This window comes from Dromiciops gliroides, chromosome 3, assembly GCF_019393635.1.
Source record: "Dromiciops gliroides isolate mDroGli1 chromosome 3, mDroGli1.pri, whole genome shotgun sequence".
Classification (NCBI taxonomy): Eukaryota; Metazoa; Chordata; class Mammalia; order Microbiotheria; family Microbiotheriidae; genus Dromiciops; species Dromiciops gliroides.
In genome coordinates, this window is record NC_057863.1 from 272,392,744 (window position 1) to 272,415,143 (window position 22,400).

Sequence of the window (22,400 nt, forward strand, 5' to 3'; positions counted from 1 at the left end):
GGGGGCAGCTAGGTGGCAGCTAGGTGGCATAGTGGATAGAGCACCAGCCCTGGATTCAGGAGGACCTGAGTTCAAATGTGGCCTCAGACACTTGACACTTACTAGCTGTGCAACCTTGGGCAAGTCACTTAACCCCAGTCGCCTCACTAAAAAAAAGAAAAAAAAAGGCAACCAGAGGTTCTTTAGTTTAAACCCCTCATGTTACAGATGAGCAGACAGAGGAACAGTGAGGTTCGGGGATCTGCTTAAAGTGACACAGGAGAAAGCACCAGAACTGGGATTTGAATCGGCTCCTCTAACCCGAAGTCCATTGTACTTTCCACGAGGTACTCTCAATTCCCCTGCAGACAATACCATCTTTTAATTTCTAGGTTTCCTGTTCTGACAGTACCTCTCACAGACTCACTAAGACCTTCCTTTCCTTGAATGTTAAAGGTGGAAGATGCTTTTAATGAACTCAAGCAACCAGCAGACCCCAAACTTGATCTACCTGGACCCCCATGAATAATCATATAAAATTAAATTAAAAATTAAAGACCACATTTAATAATACATGCTGGTGTACCCAGTGTTAGGAGACTCTCTTAAACAGTGTTTTCACAGTCTGTTCCATCTTCCCCCACAGCACAAATCCTCATGCACTTCTTCTATAAGCTGACTTCATTAGAGAGAGAGGGGGGAAAACAAAACAAAGCAATGATACTAAATGAGAGAAGGGCTAATTGCTCTATGTTTGAAGTAGGGAGAGATCATCATAAGGGATCTCCTTATTCCAACAGTATTCACATTGACGGTAGGAACCTTGACTTTTGGTTTTTCTTTTTCAGTCTGTGGGGGAGACAACAAGCCAACAAATATGTACTAACAAGCCATATCCAGGATAAACTGGATTTAATCAACAGGGGAGTGGCACTAGAAAATTATGGGGAGAAAATTTAGTAGAACAGTTATTGGCCTTTATCCCAGCTTCAGTATTAACTGGCTTCCCGGGCCATCACCAGTCATCTTGACTGATGTCTTGCCACTGGACTTGGATAACTCTGGAGGGGAGAGTGAGGATGTGGACTTTTTGCAGCTCTGCCTCACTCTGAACCCAGGAGCCCTAGGTATTAACAATGCTTCCAACCCATTGTCTATGGCCACTGTCCTGGGAAGCAACTCTGATGGAGAGGCATCCTGGCAACTCACTCCTCTAAGTTCTACAGACATATCTAAAATTGAAAACCTAGGAAAGATAGTTCTTGCCAAGAGTCCTTGGCACTGTGAAATAGTTTAAAATCAGAAACTCATATGTTTTTTTTTCTTTTCTTTTCTTTTTTTTGCGGGACTATGGGGGTTAAGTGACTTGCCCAGGGTCTCACAGCTAGTAAGTGTCAAGTGTCTGAGGCCGGATTTGAACTCAGGTACTCCTGAATCCAGGGCCGGTGCTTTATCCACTGTGCCACTTAGCTGCCCCTACTCATATGGTTTTATCAGTGGAAATGATAACAAAGAAGAAGATTTATTATTTGTTTTGCGTCTGCACCCTAAGAACCATGGGACCTTTGGATCTTACTTTTAGCCCAAACCTCCCCAAAGCGTTCGAATGTGAGTTCCCTAAGAGGAGGGACTATCTGGCTTTCCTGTTTGTATCCCCAGTGTTTAACACATAGTAAGTACTTCATAAGCATTTCCTTTATTTGCTATCCTGCTCCTTCCTGCTCCTCAATTCTCCCTCCCCACCCAAAAAACCCCCCAAGGAACTTTTTTTTTTTTTTTTTTTTTTTTTGGTGAGGCAATTGGGGTTAAGTGACTTGCCTAGGGTCACACAGCTAGTAAGTGTGTAAAGTGTCTGAGGCCGGATTTGAACTCGGGTCTTCCTGAATCCAGGGCCGGTGCTCTATGCACTGCGCCACCTAGCTGCCCCCCAAGGAACTTTTAAAAGAAACTTAACTAGCTATACTTTCTCAATCTTGAATTTGGGAAATTGATTTTTGGAACTCCAGTTTAGTAGCTTAATTCAACCCCACTTCCATTTCATCTTCCTAGATTCAGTGTAGTTTGCTAGCTTACTGAGATCTTTCTGGATATTAACTCTAACAGCCAGTGTTAATTATACCTTCCGGGTTTGTGACATGTGCAACTTGATAAGCATTCCATCTGAGCTTTTATCCAAATCATCTATCAAAATATTAAACAGCAGAGTCAAAGCACAGATCCCTGGGGAACTCTGCTCGAGACTGCATTCCAGGATGACATGGAATCAGACCTTTTGGGTTGGGCCATTCTGCCAGTACCAAACCTATTCAACCCAATCTTGGTCCTCCTCAGTCACCTCATACACTCCCACTGTTCCCACTGTTTATATCTACCTGGAGAAGTTCGAACCTGCCTGAGTTGACGTCTAAAATCCCCAAACTATGTATATATGGTGGTTCAACTGACAGTGTACACTCACCGAGCCCTTAGGTGTTGTTGGTGATTCAACTCAGCTCAGCAAAACATGTATTGTTCCTACTAAGCAGGGCTGGCTAGCTGCCCTAAAGCTGTGAGCCTCAGCTTGGATTGTGATTTGATTTACGATTTCCTGCCCTCTCCCCTACTTCTACCTCTCTTTCCCTTGAGGTTTAAACACTTCCTATTTCTGACATGAGTTAACTTTCACTCCCTCACTCTTCCTGGAAGGGGTGCAGAACTGAAAACGGAAAACTTATGTAGCATTTTCCAATGACCGGATTCAGTATGCGTATTGAATTGGTGACTAGGAAGTATATCTTAGGAAATCTTATCATGAAATGAGAAAGGATAAGTTAATAAAAAGAAGGGAACCTTGGGTTGGGATGCGATTTTTAGACTAAGGATCTCCCAAACTTGCCATCTTGGAGTAATGTTTCCCAAGACTAGAGTAAGATGGGAGTAATGGAAAAAATGACTATCCTTTTCCTTCCAGAGCTGAGGGAATGGTTTGTAGTCTGAAGACTAGTCTCCTCCCCAACAGATCTTTTCCAGATGGTAGTTTATATGACATTGGCAAGCTGGTAGCAAGGGTACTGTCCCTTGACCACTGTCCTCCCTCTTTTGCTCCGTGAGACCTAGGGAGTCTATGGTCTGAGAATTCACTATGGTATAGACTAGAAAGAGTTCTCTAGGCCTGGGTTTGAATTCCAGCTTGGACACTTACTACTTGCAACACCTTTACCGAGTCATTTCCCCTGTTTAAATCTCACTTTTTAAATTTGTAAAATGGAGATATTATACTTGCAATATCTACTTCAAAAGGTTCTTGTGATGAAATCACTTTCCCAAAAGTCAAAACACTATAAAAATGAAAGCGATTATTATAATTTGTCTTATAATACATATTTCATAATCATGGTTGTTAGACCCTATGGTTATTCAGATTTGAGGAACAGTGATTCACATATCAGTGTTTCTCTATGAAAGACATATAGGCATATAACTAGGGTTTGAAGAATGGAAAATTGTCACACAAATTAGTGGATTATTTGCCAAGTGGCCCCCTTGTAAAATTACAAAACTTGGTGTCATTTTCTGTGCCTCTCTTCTACTATATGGCAAGTCCTTAATCTCCAGAATGCTCTCTGGATGTCCAAAGCACATCATTCCCCCAACCATATCCCCTCTGGATAGGGCTAAGCCTCATCAAAAATTTTTCTTTGATACTTTTCTACTTTATTTTCTGCTCCATCTTTTTACCTCTTAGCATCCTCTCAGCCATCTGCTTCATTCTCCCTGATATTCTAATCCCTTTCCTAATTTGTAAGTCAATGTTTAAATCAAGGATTATAGTAAGAAGGAGTAATTTGGGGGGGGCAGGGCGGGGGTGGACTGAGAATGGTACTTTCAATGCCTTTGAAATCACAACAAGTAGGCAATACCTACATACTTATGTTTAACGACACATACTAGCTATATTATGAGTCACAAGTCACTTAACCTTGCCATTTGCCAGGAAATTCTCTAAGACTGTATTTTATACAGAGGTGTTGTTGATCCACCTTGGCAGAGGGAATTTCTGTACCAGGAATTACACACAAGGAAGAAATGGTGGGCACAGGCCATTCTTCTCTCCCTCTCTAAACCCATCTCTATAAGGTCTCATTCTGCAACCTGATATAGTGAATAATGAAAGTATTAAATGAGGGTTCAAATGTTGTTCCATAGAATAGAAGTTCCTTGCTGAAGCTAGGTGGTGCAGTGGAGAAAGCACCAGCCCTGGAATCAGGAGGACCTGAGAGAAAGTATGGCTTCAGACACTTACTAGCTAGAAGTCACAACCTTGGTTGCCTCAAAAAAAAAAAAATAAATCCCTTGAGGGCAGAGGCTCTTTTTACTTTTTCCTATTTTTTCTAGTGCTTAGTGTAGTGTTCCATTGGAAGTGCTTAATGAATGTTTGTTGAATCAATGAATCAATAAATCAATGACTTTCAACATCAGTATCATAACTTACACATCTAAACAGTCTGTCTATTTGTAAAATAACAATCCTGATGGCAATAATAAGCAGTTGGGGGCAGCTATGTGGCACAGTGGATAAAGCACTGGCCCTGAATTCAGGAGGACCTGAATTCAAATCCAGCCTCAGACACTTGACACTTACTAGCTGTGTGACCCTGGGCAAGTCACTTAACCCTCATTGCCCCACAAAAAAAAATAATAATAATAAGCAGTCAATGGCTTAGTAGTACAGAGATTGCTGGAATAAAAGTTAGGAAATATGAGTTTAAAACCTGCCTTTGATACCTGTGTCCTATGCAACGATAGGCAAGCCACCCTTCATCCAGAACAATGCTTGCATTAACTATACAAAAAAGGCCATTGGAAGAAAGCATAACAGTTACTGTCGATAATCTATTACTACTATTAAAAATAGGGCACATTTTGGGGCAGCTAGATGGCGTAGTGGATAGAGCACCAGCCCTGGATTCAGGAGTACCTGAGTTCAAATCCGGCTTCAGACACTTAACACTTACTAGCAAGTCACTTAACCCCAATTGCCTTACTAAAAAAAAAAAATAGGGCACATTTCTAATGTCTTTTATGATAATCAAAGTAAGGGAAGGGAATAAGCCAAATATATAATATATAATAACAATTTAATAACATATATATAATATATAAATATATACCATCCACTATATGCCAGACCCTGCACTAAGCACTTTTCAAATACCTTATTTGATCCTCACAACAACCCTGCAAGGTAAGTGCTCTTATTATCCCCATTTTAGAGTTGACCAAACTGAGGCAGGCAGAGGTTTAAGTGATTTGCCAAACAGAGTTGTAGAATTAATAAATGTCTGAGGACAGATTTGAACTCATCTTCCTCACTACAAGCCCGGAGCTCTATCTGCTGTGCCACCCAGCTGTCTTAGTACTTTCTTCCCAATATCCCTGTGAAGGTGGCATTATAATTCCTTTTTTATAGATGAGGAAACTAAAGAGAGAGGTAGAGGTGTTTTGGCCAAGGTTGCACATATAGTAAGAGGTAGAGTCATAAGTTAAACCACATTGTCTGTGTCTGAGCCACAGATACAAGACTATGACTAATAGCATTTTGGATGGCTGACCTTTAAACTGTCTCTGGTGTGCAGTAATATACATTAATATGCAAATTTGTTGTTTACTCAGTATATATTAAAGAAATGCATATCATAGATTTTGGAGGATACTTGTTCTTAAGGAAGCTGAGTGGTACAGTGGGCTGAGTTGAGAAGCCTTGAATTAAAATTCAACCTCAGGCACTTCCTAGCTATGTGGCCCTGGGCAAGTCACTTAACCTTTGTTTGCCTTGTTTTCTTCAACTATAAAGTGAGCATGATAGTAGCACCTACCTTCCAGTGTTGTTGTGGGGATAAAATGGCATGATTTTTTAAAAAGTAGTTAAAACAGTGCTCAGCATATTTTTGTTGTTGTATGATTCTTTGTGACCCCATCTTGGCAAAGATAATGGAGTGGTTTGCTATTTCCTTCTCCAGATCATTTTACAGATGAGGAAACTGAGGCCAACAGGGTTAAATGACTTGCCCAGAGTCACACAACTAGTATCTGAGGTCAAATTTGAACTCAGGTCCTCCTGAATGCAGGGCCAGTGCTCAATCTACTGTGCCACCTAGCTGCCTAGTAGCTGGTACATATGATTCATAAATGCTTATTTCCTTTCTTCCTTCTAAGGAGCTTGTGGGCAAATACAAAAGACAACAAACACTAACTCCGTTGTTTAGTAGCTCTCTTCAAACTTGGGCAAGTCTCTCTGGACCTCTATAACACAGGGGGATTGGATTAGATGATCGGAAGTACTTTTCAGCTTTAAATCTTATGATCCCATGAATGAATATTTTATAACATGCTATAATACTATTATATGTGGTCTTAGAAATTTAGGGAAGCAGCAATCAGAGATCTAAAGAATAGCTTAGATTTCCTTTTTTTTTTCCTTTTTTAGATTTCCTTTTAATGTTCACATGATTCTGATGACCTAAAAAAGATGTAATACAAAAGTTTCATCATTTAATTTCAACTTTCAGGGGAAGTAATGAGGCAACTGGTATCCATGTTCTTCAGACAAAGCATTATATACATTAGCAGAAAGTAGTGGTTTCCTCCTTTATTATGCAACATCTCATATACGTATGTAATTTCTGCTTCTTGTGGAAATTAAATTTTAGGGCTCTCAGACTTCTAAAATGAGTGAAACAACATGCTGCTTTATTTTACTCACATCTTTCCGGACTACATCTGTCACATCATCCAGATGTTTCAACCTTCCATTACCAGAGCTGTCTTCCAAAAATCCAAATTTGACTAGTTCTGCATGGGTGGAAAAAGGAATGTATTATGTGTTAATACACACTTTGATTCCATTAGGTAATAAAGGAGAAGTCTAATGACTAATTTCTAACAACAGACCTACAAATAGACTTCAGTCCTTCAAGAATATTTGATTTAATTGTGGTTGGTATTTCCTTGATCTATCTAGATTATAATCCCTCCCTTCTCTAGTTGATGGTTTTAATGATTTGTTGTGGCTTGACAGAGTCATGACACAAATATATAAGCCAAGAAATAAGTAGTCAATGGATATTATACTTATTTAAAGAATTTAAAATGATAGTCTTTTCAAAAACATGTTCCAAATCACAAGTAGCAAGAGAAATACAAATTAAAATAATTACAATGTTTCACCTCATACCCTGCAATGACAAAAAAAGAAGTGATTAGTGTTGAGGAAATGTGGGAAGATAAACACGTGACTATGCTCTTGGTGAAGTTATAAAATGGTCCAACCCTTCTGGATAGTTATTTGGAAATCTAGAAGAAAATTGACAAAATTTTTCATACCCCTTAATGCAATAAATCTACTACTGGACATATACCCCCAAGGAAGTCAAATTTAGCCCTCTGATCTCTTGTTCTACACTCCCAACTGCCTTCTGGAAATCTCTGGATACTACCTTTATGGTTTTAGATTAACTGGGATGATTCAGAAGCATCTCAAAATTAACATAGCCGGAACAGAAGTCATTATTTTTCTACTAAACTCAATCCTCCTCTGAACTTCCTTATTTCTATTAAGGGCACAACCAAAGATCACAACCCAGGAATTGGCCTTCATTCTTATACCTTAGATCCAGTCAGTTACTAAGTCTTATTGATTCCACCTTCTCAACATTTCTGCATCCCTTCTGTCTACTCAAACCTAAACTCAAAACCCTCCCCAGTCCAGACTCCTATCACCCCTCACCTGGAATATCATAATAGGCCCCTAATTTCTCTCTCTGTAGTCAGTCTCTCCCCTATTTGATCCATCCTCCACAGAGCAGTCAGGGGCCCATGGACCACACTTTTGGAACCGTTGGAATACATTCTCTGACATCCTTTCTAGCTCAAAATATATAGTCCTATGATCTCTTTCTGAGGTTCTGTTTCCTCATTAAAATGGACGGACATATTAATACTTGTGCTACTTTTCATGCTTATTGTGAAGAACAGGCATTGTAAATAATGTAGAAATGAGTCATTATTGTTCCTACAACACTATCAATAGCTATTGTAGGTTCTGATCTATGTAATTTAGGATTGGTACACATGTAATTTGATACACTATGTATTCTTTTTTCTCTATGTGGAATGTTAAGTGTTGTGAGGACAAGAAATGTCTTCTATTCCTTTAGTAACTAGCTCATTGTTAAGCACTTATTAGATAGATAATAAATATTTTTTGTTGGCATCTCCCACAGACCCTTTGAGATAATCAGTACCCATGATCTGCTTATTGAATGAACATGAAGTTAATTTTTATTTTAAAACAGATAACAACTTTGAATAAGCTTGTAAATACATTTACCTTCCTCAATATCACCAAAAAGGGATAGAACTTGGATTGGTTTTCGTTTCCATGCAGGCACAGTTTTATACATTTTCAGAGGTCTCTGCTGTATTAATATATAAACAAACATTTGTTATTGGTCCTCTTTTAAAACAAAGAATGAACAACATAAACAAATAAGTAGAGAAATAATTTTACAAAAGTTTGCAGTCTATTTCATCACATGCCAGGCAATTCTTCCCATGCATTCTGGCCAGCTAGGTGGTGCAGTGAATGGAGCACCAGGTGTGGAGTCAGGAAGACATCTTCCTTAGTTCAAATTCAGTATCTTTCATTAACTAGTCATGTGATCTTGAGAAAGTCACTTAGCTTTATTTGCCTCAGTTCCTCATCTGTAAAATAAGCTGGAGAAGGAAATAACAAACCATTCCACTGTCTTTGCCAAGAAAACCCTAAATGGGATTATGAAGAGTTTAGACATGACTGAAATGACTCAACAACATGCAATTCCTTCCTTTTGATACATCCATTTATTTCAATTCATAATAATAAACCTATACTATCTTTGTAATTTCAGATTTTTAAAAAGTAATTCTGGATCATGGCATGTCGTTCACTTTTATCACCAAAGATTTTACATAGAATCAAGAATAACACAATACTTGAAGAGTATGAGGACATATTTGACTTCACTGAAGTATAGTGGAAAGAATACTGGACTTGGAATCAGAGGATCTAGAATTAGAATCCTCACTCTAAAATGTACTAGTTATGTCCCACTTAACTCATCTAAGTCTCAATTTCCTCAACTGTAAAACTTTGATGAATATACGTCTCCCTCACCCAGTTGTAAGGAAAACGTTTCATGGGGCAGTGGAAGGAGGAATTGAGTCATAGTCAGCTGACTTTATACTCTCTTTATTTTTCTGATTCATCATCCATGCCATATCACTAACTGTGGGTATACCCTAAATCTATGTCCCAGGATATCTTATTTTCCCCCTTCTATTTTCTAGTACTTAGTGACTTTATCAACTTCAGTGGGTTCAATTCTCATATCTATATGGCTAACTTTGAGAGCTTTAAATCTAGCCCTAATCTCTCTCCGTATAGCTCCAGGTTCAACATTATGAACTTAACACTGATTGTCAAAGAAAAAAAGATTGACTTCCTAGCTGCTTGTGCCCTCCCTTGGAAAGACTGTCATATTTATTTTGCAAACACCTCTATGCTGTCTCCCTTGATAGAATATAAGCTCCTTGAGAGCAGGGACTATTTTACTATTGTTTTTAATTCCCCAGTGCTTATTACTGGGTCTGACACATAGTAAATTTGTGTTTGATGAATGCCTGCTGGTTGTTCCATTTTTTCCCCCCAGAGCGCTGCTAAATACTAGAAAGAATGTTTACCCCAAGAGCTAGAAGAACTAGGATCCATTCAAATCCCACCTCCAGAGCTCTCATCTCTGTGATGGTTACCTCCCTGGACTTTGGTATCTTCCTCGACAAAATGACAGGGTTGGATTAGATGGCAGCTTAGTTCCCTTCTAGTTCAAGATCTATTATCTTAGTTCTACAGCCATTTCTTTTTCTTTTTTTTTCTTTTTTGTAAGGCAATTGGGGTTGTGACTTGCCTATGGTCATACAGGTAGTAAGTGTCAAGTGTCTCAGGGCACATTTGAACTCAGGTCCTCCTGACTTCTAGGGCCAGTGCTCTATCCAGTGCTACAGTTATTTCTAACACCAGTTTGGAGAAGGGATGTGTGTGAAGGGGAGAGGAAGGAGAAACAAGTATTTATTAAGTACCTACTATGTGCTAAGCATTTTACAAATATTATCTCATTTGATCCTCACAACAACCCTGGGAAATGCTGAGGAAAACTGAAGCAGAGAGAGAAGAGACAAGTTACTTGCCCAGGGTCCCTCAGCAAGTTTAAGTGTCTGAGGCCAGATTTGAACTCAGTTCTTCCTGACTCCAGGCCTATCACTTTATCCACTCTAACATAGGAAAAGTTATGATTACTGTGTTTAAAAAAATATTGAGGGGCAGAGTGGCAGGGTTTTAATGGCTGAAAGAAAAAAAATAATAACATCTTCAGAAGGAAACTCCAGTTTGGAATTTCCAAATTTTTATGTTGTTCAGTTGTGTCTGACTCTTCCTGACCCACTTTGGGGTTTTCTTGGCAATGATACTAGAGTGCTTTGTAATTTCCTTCTCCAGTTCACTTACAAATGAGGAACTGAGGCAAACAGGGTTAAGTGACTTGCCCAGGGTCACACAACTAGTCAGTGTCTGAGGCCAGACTTAAATTCCTATCTTCCTGACTCTAGGCCAAGAGCCTTATTCATTGCACCACCTAGCTGCCATCTGTAAGACATGTTATTTATGCTGTCTAAGAAATAAATCCAACAAGTTTAGGAAATATGAAACATGTTGTAATTTTGGGAAGTAGTTAACATTATACACGTAGTCCAGGTACAACCTGTTCTGATTTCATCCTATGTCGAGAGAGTTTAGACCCTACTCCCAGATATGCAAGCAAGTTCCACAGCTTTCAGAGACAACTGAGGGAGGAGCTAAAGCCAGCTCACACAATTCTTTGTTATGTTTGTTTGTGTGTTCCCATGCTAATTGAAACCAGATGTGATAGATGTGCAGTCAGTTAGTGCCAACATAATTAGTCCTCTTGGCCAATTTCTGAATATACTGTATTAAGTTCCAGGTTGGCCCTGACTCTGAATATACATATTGCTGTTGAATGTGTGAAGTAGGATGATGTTGATTCAAACGACAATTTCACTGTAATCCTGATAGACAGCTAGAAGACGCCGTGGATAAAACACTGGATTAGGGTCAGAAAGATGTGAGTTCAAATCCTTCCTCAGACTTCCTAGCTTTGTGACCCTGGATAAATGAAAAAACAAACAAACAAACAACCTCTGTCTTCCTCAGTTTCCTTATCTGTAAAATGAGGTTTATCTCCTCCCATATTTTTTTTCAGATCATAATCCATCTAAGCCTTCTTATCCTGTGCAAGAAGTTACCCACATACACCCTCATCTTCAATATGGGTAAAGCCTTTCTCTAAAACTTTTAACATTATGTGAATACCAATGCAAACTCTCTCACTACATGACTGGCCAGCCCTCCTAACCACACATTTATAGAATGATTTGTAATGTCATTGTTTCACAATTTATTATATGTTACATATGAAAATATGTTACAACATAGTTTCACTCAGCACATGTCTTTCTATTATCTTTTAGATAAACTGCAATTAAGATGTTGTACAGTATCAGTGGAAGAATATTGGTGTTTCAAAGTTAGAATTTTATTTTACTCAGAAGCTTGGGGAGGTCACTGAAAGTGCTACAGAGTTTTCCAAATGTAAATATTGTCAATCTATTCTTATTCAATTTGAGGCCCATTTTTACATCTTTAATATATGTCCCAGATATATGTTTTGATGGTTTGGTCCATTGAACTGAATCGTCTAAGCTATAAATATTCTCTATCAGTTGGTTTTTATTGAAGATTATTTTCTTTATACTTTTTGTCTTTACATTATAGTCATTACCATATTTATCTTTCCTTTTAACAAAGAAATATAATTAAGCAAAAACATTTGATATAGAAACCTTTCCTGACAATGCATGCCCATATTCTTTTCTAATAATTATGCCATGAAAGGGGAGATCGTTTCTTATTCTCTTCTCTAGGATCTTCATTGGTTTTCCCATTACCCAGACTATGATGACTTTTTAAGGATCAATTTACATTGTTGCTGTCATTGTGTATATTGTTTTCTTGGTTCTATATATTTTGCTCATCTTTGTTCATATAAATCTTCTCATGTTTCTCTGAATTCCTAGAATTTGTCATTCCTTACTGCAAAATATTTTATTGTATTCATGTGCCTGTTTTATTTATATTCATATGCCATAAAAAATCATCTCCCAATCAATAGGTGACCACTTTTTTTCAGTTCTTTGTTACAACAAAGCATGTGGCTATGAATATTGGGGTACACATTAGACCTCTACTTCCTTGGGTTATATACCCAGTAGTGAAATTGCTGGGTCAAAAAGTACAGACAACTTAGCCATGTTTTTATTGCATAATTCTTACACTTGAAATCTAGAATTTTTGGATTATATTGCAGCTTCACCAGCAGAGCATCAGTGTGTCTGTCTTCCCACACCCCCTCACTAGTGACTGTTCCTGTTTTTGATCATCTGTCAATCTGCAGGGAGTGAGGTAAAACCGCATCAATTGATATTTCCTGTGTGAATTGTTAGGCCAAACTCTATTGAATGACTAATGGATCTCATTTAGGAGGCTGTGCCACATTTCAAACCAACATAATCTACAAAGCGGAATACCTGGAGAGCCTTATGGTCTATGGGGAATTCTTCCATCTGGGCCTTATGCTCGACAATGTCACTGATATTAATGAACATTGTGTTATTGAACAAAGTTCATAGGGTTATAGATTTAGAGTTGGAGGGAACCTTATGAGTCATCAAGTAGATTCCTCACATTTTAAAGGTTAAGTGCCTTGCCTAAGAGGTCATATAAGCTAGAAAATGTTTGAGGCAAGATTTGTACTCGGGTCTTACCTAACCCAAATCCAACAAACTATCTATGTTGCCTGTTTGGTTGTGTTATCTTTTCTGTTGTGTTTCTCAGTCATTTTTGCATGGTCTCAAATTATGGAGAAATCTTATCGAAGGATTAAGCCTATATTTTGTACTACCACAGGTTTTTTTTTTTTTAATTTTTGTTGATGACTTTTGTTTTAACAACAAAGTTATTTATGGATTTACTTCCACACCTCACATTTTGTACTTCCTTATACCCATCTTAGCATTAAATTTTCCTGTAGAGGTGGCTAGGTGGTATAATGGGTAGAAGGCTAGACCTAGAGTTAGGGAGATCTGAGTCCAAACCTCAACTGAGATACTTAAAAACTACGTAACCCACTTATCCTATTTGCCCCAGTTTACTCATCTGTAAAATGGAAGTAATAATAGCACCTACCTCCAAGGTGATTATAAAGATAAAATGCTATAATATTTTGTATAGAATTAATTGTTATTTGAGGTTTTTGTGACCCCATCTTTTGGGGCACTTACATAAATGCCAATCATTATTATTATACCATCTTGGCTGTCTTCCCCTGGTTCCTATCCAGTCTATCAGTGTCTTTTTTTTTTTTTTGAGGCAATCAGGGTTAAGTGACTTGCCCGGGGTCACACAGTTACTAAGTATCTGAGGTTGGATTTAAATTCAGGTACCCCTGACTCCACAGCTGGTTCTCTATCCATTGTACCAGCAAGCTGCCCCCAGCATCTTTCTTACAGTGTGCTGTCCATAACTGAACACAATAACCCAAATGAGGTCTGAAAAGCACAGGTTATAGTCAGACCAGCTCCTCTCTAATCCTGTAATATATTCCCCTCTCAATGTTGTCCAAGACTGAGGTAGCATATTTGCTAATGAGTCAGTATGCTTACTCATATTGAAATTGTGGTATACTAAAATCCCCAGATAATTTTTAGAACAACTGCTATCTTCCCAGGGTCTCCTAATATAATAATAATAATAATGATAATAATGATAACAACATGTATATGTATATATTATAGTTAAGTTTATTTTTTGTATGTAAGCATGACTATATATTTATCTCTTTAATTTCATCATAGATAAATTCAACCTAATGCTTGTCAGTATTCTTTGGAATCTGACTCTATCATCCATGGCTTCACTTAATCCCTCCCAGCCCTACATCATTTGCAGATGTTATAAGACTGTCATCTATACTTTTATCCCAGTCACTGATAAAAGTGTTAAACACCACGGGGCCAATTACAGATTTTGGAGGTACTCCACTAGAAACGTTCTACCACATCAACAATGAACTACTCTGCATCTAACTATCCAATCAGTTCTAAATCTAAATCAATCTGATGCTCTCTGTCTACGCCACAAAACCTCTATAAGATGATCTATCAAAATATATCCAGGTAAACAATATCCACAGCATTCTCCTACTCTGCTGATTTAATAATCCTGTGAAAAGGGAAATGAAGTTAGTCAGGCATGACATGTTCTTGATGAAGACAAGTTGGGTCTTTGTAATCACCACTTCCCTTTTAAAAAGAGATTCACTATTTCTTTAATGATCCATTCTAGATTTTTCCCCAGCAATCTAAATCAAGCCCACTGGCCTATAGTTTCTAGACTCTGTTCTCTTTCCTTTTTTAAAAATCCTTGAAAATTAATATCTACCTCCTACTTCCACTACCACCTTCCCTTCCCCAATTCTCCCCCTCTTCTCCCCAGTTGGTGAATGAGATTAACATCTTCCTTGGGAAAGCAGAACGGACAATATAAGAATACTATTAAAGGGAAGGACACCTCCTTTGGAAGTTAATGAGAGCCAGTACTAACAATAATAAGTTCTAGTTGCAGGGTGCTGGCTGTTAGCCAATCCCAGAGTTACAATGTACTCAGTAGAGAAGGCCAGGGAATTTTTCAGAGGAATGCTCCTGGCCATCAAGAAAGAAAGCCCTTCAGAAACTAGGCATAGACCAACATCTTACACCTTATACTAAAATAAAGTCAAAATGGGCACATGATTTAAACATAAATGGTGATACCATAGGTAAATTAGGAGAGGAAGGAATGGTTTACTTCTCAGATTTATGGAAAGGAGAATAGTTTATGACTAAACAAGAGATAGAGAATATTATGAAATGCAAAATGGATGATTTTGATTACATTAAATTAAAAAGGTTTTGTACAAACAGAAGCAATACATCCAAAATTAGAAGGGAGGCAGAAAGCTGGGAAATAATTTTTGTAGCCAGTATTTCTGACAAAGGCCTCATTTCTAAAATATATAGGGAACTAAATCAAATTTATAAGAATCCAAGTCATTTCCCAATCAAGAAATGGTCAAAGGATATGAACAGGCAGTTTTCTGATGAAGAAATCAAAGCTATCTATTGTCATATAAAAATGCCCTAAATCTCTAATGATTAGAGAGATGCAAATTAAAACGACTCTGAGGTACCACCTGACACCTATTAGATTGGCTAAAATTACAAAAAAAAGGAAAATAATAAATTTTGGAGAAGCTGTGGACAAATTGGAACACTAATGCGTTGTTGGTGGAGCTGTGAACTGATCCAACCTTTCTGGAGAGCAATTTGGAATCATGCCCAAAGGGCTATAAAGCTGTACATACCCTTTGACCCAGCAATACCACTATTAGGTCTTTTTCCCAAAGAGATCATGGAAAAGGGAAAAGGACCCACATGTACAAAAATATTTATAGCTGCTCTTTTTGTGGTGGCAAGGAATTGGAAATTGAGGGGTTGCCCATCAATTGTGGAATGGCTGAACAAGTTGTGGTATATGAATGTAATGGAATACTATTGTGCTATGAGAAATGATGAGCAGGCAGATTTCAGAGAAACCTGGAAGGACTTGCATGAACTGATGCTGAGTGAGATGAGCAGAACCAGGAGAACATTGTACACAGTATCAACAACATTGTGTGTTGATCAAATGTGATAGACTTGACTCTTCTCAGCAGTACCATGGTCCAAGATAGTTCCAAAGGACTCATGATGGAAAATGCTCTCCAAATGCAGAAAAAAACCAAACTATGGAATCTAGATGCAGATTGAATCATACTATCTCTATTTTTTGTTGTTTTGCTTTTTTGAGGTTTTTCCTTTTTGCTCTGATTCTTCTTACACAGGATGACTAATGCAGAAATATGTTTAATGTGATTGTACATATATAACCTATATCAGATTGCTTGCTGTATTGGAGAGGGTAGAGGGAGGGGAGGGAGGGAGAAAAAAAATTGAAACTAGACATCTTATAAAAACAAATGTTGCAAACTATATCTACATGTAACTGAAAAATAATAAAATACTTTTATGGGAAAAAAAGAAAGAAAGCCCTTTATTCTTGGCTAGGATATACCTTGGAGGTGATAAAGGAGTCATACAGAGAAATCTTAGAAAGAAAAGGAGAAGGATAAGAGCCTTAGGGAATTGAGCCTTATTTTCTTATTGGAAGATGCAGGGGCAGCTAGGTGGCACAGTGCACCAGCCCTAGAGTCAGGAGGACCTGAGTTTAACTCTGACCTCAGATATTTACTATCTAAATGACCTCAGTCAAGTCCTCAAATTTCCTTGAAAAGAAAAAAGAAAAAGAAAGATGCAACACGATAGTCACAAATGTCTGCAGATACCAGACAGAAAGCTTCATGGCTCTAAGAGTAAATGTGGCTGCTATGTGAAATCTCTTTATAATCTTCAACAGGAAGGGGGAAAGCATCTCACTGTGTGATGCTGAAGAGCTATTTTATAGAGTAGTAATCAAAGGGGCAGGATCCATGGGGAGCATGGATCGTACTAGACTAATACATGGAAGGAAAGTTATAGATGCAACTAGTGATGTGTGCACACCAAGGGCAGTCTATCACTTACTTCCACTTGATATAGTTGGTAAGGAAAATAGAAAATAAAGGACAGAGAGAGTGGGTGGAAGGTCCCTGCTGGCAAGGGCTGCTCTGCATTTTTCTTTGGCTTTTTCTCAGGTATGGACCCACAGAAACCAAAGAACGGACTTCTCAAATCATTGAGATCTCACCAAATGCCAGGTCAAGCTTGTTGGAGACACAGAAATGCATAGAACCATTCTTAGGGAAGCAAAAGGTGGCTTGCAATGGGAACTGGAGGCTGGTGCTTTATGGAAAGAACCAATAGCAAGTCCCCTGACAGACTGACCTTTGGAGTGCTCCAGGCATGGACATAAAAGGAGCATGAATGCTGGGAACACTTAAGAGATGAAATCAGGCTTGATTTGGCAGATACTGAAGGACATTAGATTGGAATCCAGAAGTGGAAATAGGATTCAGATGAGGACTGCACCAGACCTCAAAGCACTTAATCCTTGACCTACCAAACTTTCATGGGAACTTTCCACTTGGACCCAAAGGATTTTGTGGAGCATTAATAGTAAAAGTTGAAGATATAAAGTACAGTGTCATACCAGACTATGGATTCCAAGGGGGCAGTTATATTCCAATCTTTTTATGAAGGGCACTTGCAACATATGCAACTATGGTAAATGCCAGGGGGTAAGCTTCTGTGTACTGAGGAGAGAACTCACTTTAGGGTTTTGTCATACTGATTTCTTCTCTTTTGGGAAGGAGTGGGTGTAAGAGAGAAGATGAATACTGCAGCCTTGATAAGTCTAACCGCAGAAAGTATCTTTGGAATTTCAGTGTTGATTAGAACCAACTGGAAGCATGGTAACAGCAGGCAGTAATACTTAAACACCCTGACAACTCATGCTTCTTTTGAGGAAGCTTACAAAATGATAAAGGACAGTGCTGGCTCAGGGCATCAAAGAAGCATTGGGCCTTTCAGATCTAAGGGTAAATTGTGAGAGTTCAACTTTGGGAACTCATGGCTGAGGAGTAGAAAGATTATCTGAGGAAGAGACTGTTATAATCATACTTCATAAGTAGGATATATCCAAAGAGAAACGTATACAACCTGCTTCATTAACTCGCCCTTTTGGGGAACCATCCCAGAAAACTGTTCTCTCAGAGATGGAACAACTCAAGAATCCCATGAAGGAATCATCGCAGAGTCTTATAATCTGGGTACCTTTCTCAGAGTGGAGACTCAGAAAAGAAGAGGGAAGATCTGGGTATGTGTGAGCTATTGGATTTTGAATAAAAGAAATAAGGTGGATCAGTCCACCACACCAAAAGAAAAGATGTGTTGGATTACTTGCTGGGTTGCCAAGGGTTTTTCAGTGTTGGACCTGTATGGTGGATACTATCAGCTCTTCATGGCAGAAGAAGATAAGGAGAAGATGCCTTCATCTGTCCAGTGGAATTCTTCCAATGCCAGCATATTCTCCAGAGACCTTATGGGGATTCAGGAACAGTTTTGATCTCCTAATAATAATGTCTCTGGAGCATGTGCTGGCATTGGTAGAATTCCACTGGACAGATTCCCCAATTGCCTCTTTAAGGAACCCTGCTTTTTGAAATGAAGTCCTTGGAAGTATTGGCACAACTAGATGACCTAATCTTATTTGGGAAACAGCTGGAAGAGCATGAGGGAAGACCACTGAAGGTATTACACAGGTAAGAAACCAATGGCCCAAAGCTGTCAGTTAATGAGTGCCAGATCTGCAGAGCCTTTACCAAATGTTTGAGTTACATGTTGCCTCATCAGGAAGTGAGCACTGAACTGGAGAAGGTACAAACACTGATAACTTGGCCACAGCTGAAGAATTATTGAGAGCTAAAGACTCTTCTAGGATTCATTGGCTACTATTGGAAATTTGTGAAGAACTAGAGAGCTGGTCATGAAACTAAGACGCTGGTTCCAATTCTGACTCTGACTCATACTGACTGTATAACCCTGGATAAGTCACTCAACTTCTCCAATCTCTAGGCTAGTCTTTAAATCTATAAGTTGCAGAGAAGGTACTGAGCTGTATCCTTTCCAGTGAACTATCTATATCAGTGAAATTACAGGTCTAGTCCCTATTCCTAACGCTTTTTAGTCTGATTGATTCCTACCATGTTACTAATCTCAGGATTTCAGCCACATAATCCAACACATCCCTTACAAATACAATTCTCAATAACATTTTCCTTGAGACACTACTAAGGGAGACTTACTACTTCCTGAGGTAGCTTATTTTATTATTTTTTTTAGAACTCTAATTGTTTGGAAGTTTCAAAGGGTTAGATTTAGGTTTGAAGCCTGGAAAAATTTCCATACATAGTTCCTAATTTTCATCTTTGAGAAAAGCAGAGTTAAAGCAACCGGGTGGTACAGTGAATAGAGCACTGAGCCTAGAGTCTGGAAGACCTGAGTTCAAATCTAGCTTCAGACACTTATGAGCTGTGTGATCCTGGTCAAGTCTGTCTCATTTTACTACAAAGTGAGGATAATAATAGTACCTAGCTCTCAGGACTGTTGTGAGAATCAAATGAGATAATATTTGTAAAACACTTAGCATGGCACATAGTAGATACTTAATACATTCTAGTTTCCTTCCTTCCTTTTCCACTTAGCAACCCTTTAAATACTCAGGCAACTAGTTTCCCATCCAAGTCTTTTCTATTCCAGATTTTATAAACCTGTCTAATACCCTTAGCCAATCTTCATAGGCATGGTCTCAAGACTCCCTGCCATCCTTGGTGTCCTTCCCTGGATGTTCTCCATTTTTTCACACAATTTACCACATGTGATCTGATTGGACCAAAGCACATTAGGATTATAACCTTGCTAGGCCTGGCCACTGAACTTCTCTTAATACAGTCTTAGACTGCATTAATTTTTTTAGCTGCTGCATCCCATTATGGAGGAACAACATGACCTTGGAGTCAGAGAGACTTAGGTTCAGAGTCTGCTTCTGACCCAGGGTAAGCCACTCAAATTGTAAGGGCTCCAGGAAGCTTTGAAATACTAGATAGAGCTATTCTGCATTGATAAAGCATGGTCATTCCCAGGGCAGCTAGGTGGTGCAGTGGATAAAGCACTGGTCCTGGATTCAGGAGGACCTGAGTTCAAATCTGACCCCAGACACTTGACACTTACTAGCTGTGTGACCCTGGGCAAGTTACTTAACCCTTACTGCCCTGCAAAAATAAAATAAAATAAAAAAGAATGGTCATTACCTGAAGTTGTTGTTGTTCAGGCTTGACCCCATTTAGGGTTTTCTTGACAAAGATACTAGAGTGGCCATTTCCTTCTCCAGCTCATTTTACAAATGAGGAAATTTAAGAAAACAGGGTTAAGTGACTTGCCCACAGTCACGTAGCTAGTAAATATCTGAAGCTGGATTTGAACTAAGGTCTTCCTGATTTCAGGCCTGACACTCTATCTACTACATCACCAAGCTGCCCATCGCTGAACTTACCTACCCCAATGATATAATAGCTATATGCATAAATAAATAAACAAACAAAAGAAGGAATAAATAAATAAAAATAACATTCAATTCATATTGGCTATACAGTCCATTAAAACTCCTAGATACTTTTCAGAGGAAATATTGTCTAGCTACATCTATCTCTTTCATTGTTCTTATGAAGTTGATTTTCTTTCTTTCTTTTCTTTTCTTTTTTTTTTTTTTTGGTGAGGCGATTAGGGTTAAGTGACTTGCCCAGAGTCACACAGCTAGTGTTAAGTGTCTGAGACTGGATTTGAACTTAGGTCCTCCTGAATTCAGGACCAGTGCTCTATCCACTGTGCCAACTAGCTTCCCCTGAAGTTGATTTTCAATGCAATGGAAGGCACAATTAAACATAAACTGAAATTTTCTCTAAAATGTTGACTTAAAAGATTTGGAGCAGGTATTCTGCAAAATACTGTTTTTAGTTAGAAGTCCCAATGAATGGAAATAGTGTAATGAATTAAGGTCAGACAAAACTTCTTAACAATTTTGCATTAAGAATCTGTTAATCAGGGCAGCTAGATGGCGCAGTGGTTAAAGCACCGGCCCTGGATTCAGGAGTGCCTGAGTTCAAATCCGGCCTCAGACAGTTGACACTTACTATCTGTGTGACCCTGGGCAAGTCACTTAACCCCTTATTGCCTGCAAAAAAAAAAAAGAATCTGTTAATCATCCATCATCCTCTCATCTGTCAGTTCTTTCCATCCCTTCTCCAAATCAATGTAAGAGTAAATTTAGGGGGATATTAAGGGCTTTCCTTCTAAGTCTTGGAAAAATCTATTTTCTGAGAATATTCTTCAATTCTGCTTTAGGGACCAAGCCAACCACAATGACAATGACACCCTTTAAAAGCCCAGTGTGTTAGTCTTTGCTTCCACCTGGTGGAATTTAAGAACATTTGAAGATAAATGTCTGTTTCTCCAACAAGTGCCTCTTTCCATTTGTTGGAAATGCCTAGGCATCAAGATTGTAAAGAAAAAAATGTAGGAATGTTACTATAAAAATTTCCTTTGGGGTAGCTAGATGGCGCAGTGGATAGAGCACCGGCCCTGGATTCAGGAGTACCTGAGTTCAAATCTGGCCTCAGATACTTAACACTTACTAGCTGTGTGACCCTGGGCAAGTTGCTTAACCCCAATTGCCCCTCAAAAAAAAAAAAATTTCCTTTTATATTTTATTAAAAATACCATCATAAAATGGAACTTCCCTAATAAGGCGTAAAAAAGAGGAAGGTGGAAAGGGAAAAGAGAGATCAAAAATGTATTTAAAAGACTAAAAATATAACATTTACTAAATGAACGTTATAGTATATATAAATAGCAGGAAGAAGTAAGTAAACCACATTTCAGGTCTATCAATCTTAACAAAATTCTTTCTATTCATATCCCTTCTATTAATTTTTAAAGTTGTAATGTTGCTTACAGACTCTCGATCATAAAAATCCTTTAGGTGCTCCCGCCATTTCCTCCTCTTCTTCAGTAGCCCATTTTCTGATATCAAGGGTAGACACAAGAAGCATTTCCAGTTACTCATTGCTTGAAATTTTGCTGAACTTCCAGGATTTACAAGGGCATCGACACACTCAAAACAATAGCTTCTACAACCAAACCAAGAAAAAAAACACACCAAAAAACGATATTCAGTAGGGTTCTTCCATCGACAGCTCAGAAATACTTCCATGAGTGATTGACTTTTTATCCTTGCTTTTCTCTGCATGACAAAATCACAAGCAGAATGGCACATTAATAGCTTATTTTTTTTAAAAAAGAGAGAAATTTTGAATTACTTAAAAAAAAAAGACATTGGAGTTGGGGCATCAGAAATGGATGTGGAACTGTGGAAGGCAAAGAGGGGAGATCTAAATAATTTACAGGTAACATTATAGGTAACAGAACTGAAGAAAAGAACAAAACAATTGTTTTGTTAGAAGATTTATATGTAATTTCTTGATTGGACTTCTTCAATCACCTGTCTGGCAAAGAGTTCAGGGAGAATTTTAAAATGAGAAATGGCAAAATTCAAAGGAGAAAGCACAATGAGAAAAAAGGACAGG

At 38.4% G+C, this 22,400-nt stretch overlaps 1 protein-coding gene across 1 annotated transcript in view; it reads right to left on the bottom strand.

Annotated features, from left to right (window-relative positions):
* DNMT3L (DNA methyltransferase 3 like) overlaps positions 1-22,400 on the bottom strand; it is a 54,356-nt gene that overhangs the window by 16,835 nt on the left and 15,121 nt on the right. Inside the window, exons 7-9 of the mRNA XM_043993467.1 lie at positions 21,770-21,944; positions 8,348-8,435; positions 6,722-6,810 (exon numbers count right to left, since the gene is read on the bottom strand). Coding sequence (XP_043849402.1) covers positions 6,722-6,810; positions 8,348-8,435; positions 21,770-21,944 — 352 coding nt within the window. The remainder of the gene's footprint in view (positions 1-6,721; positions 6,811-8,347; positions 8,436-21,769; positions 21,945-22,400) is intronic.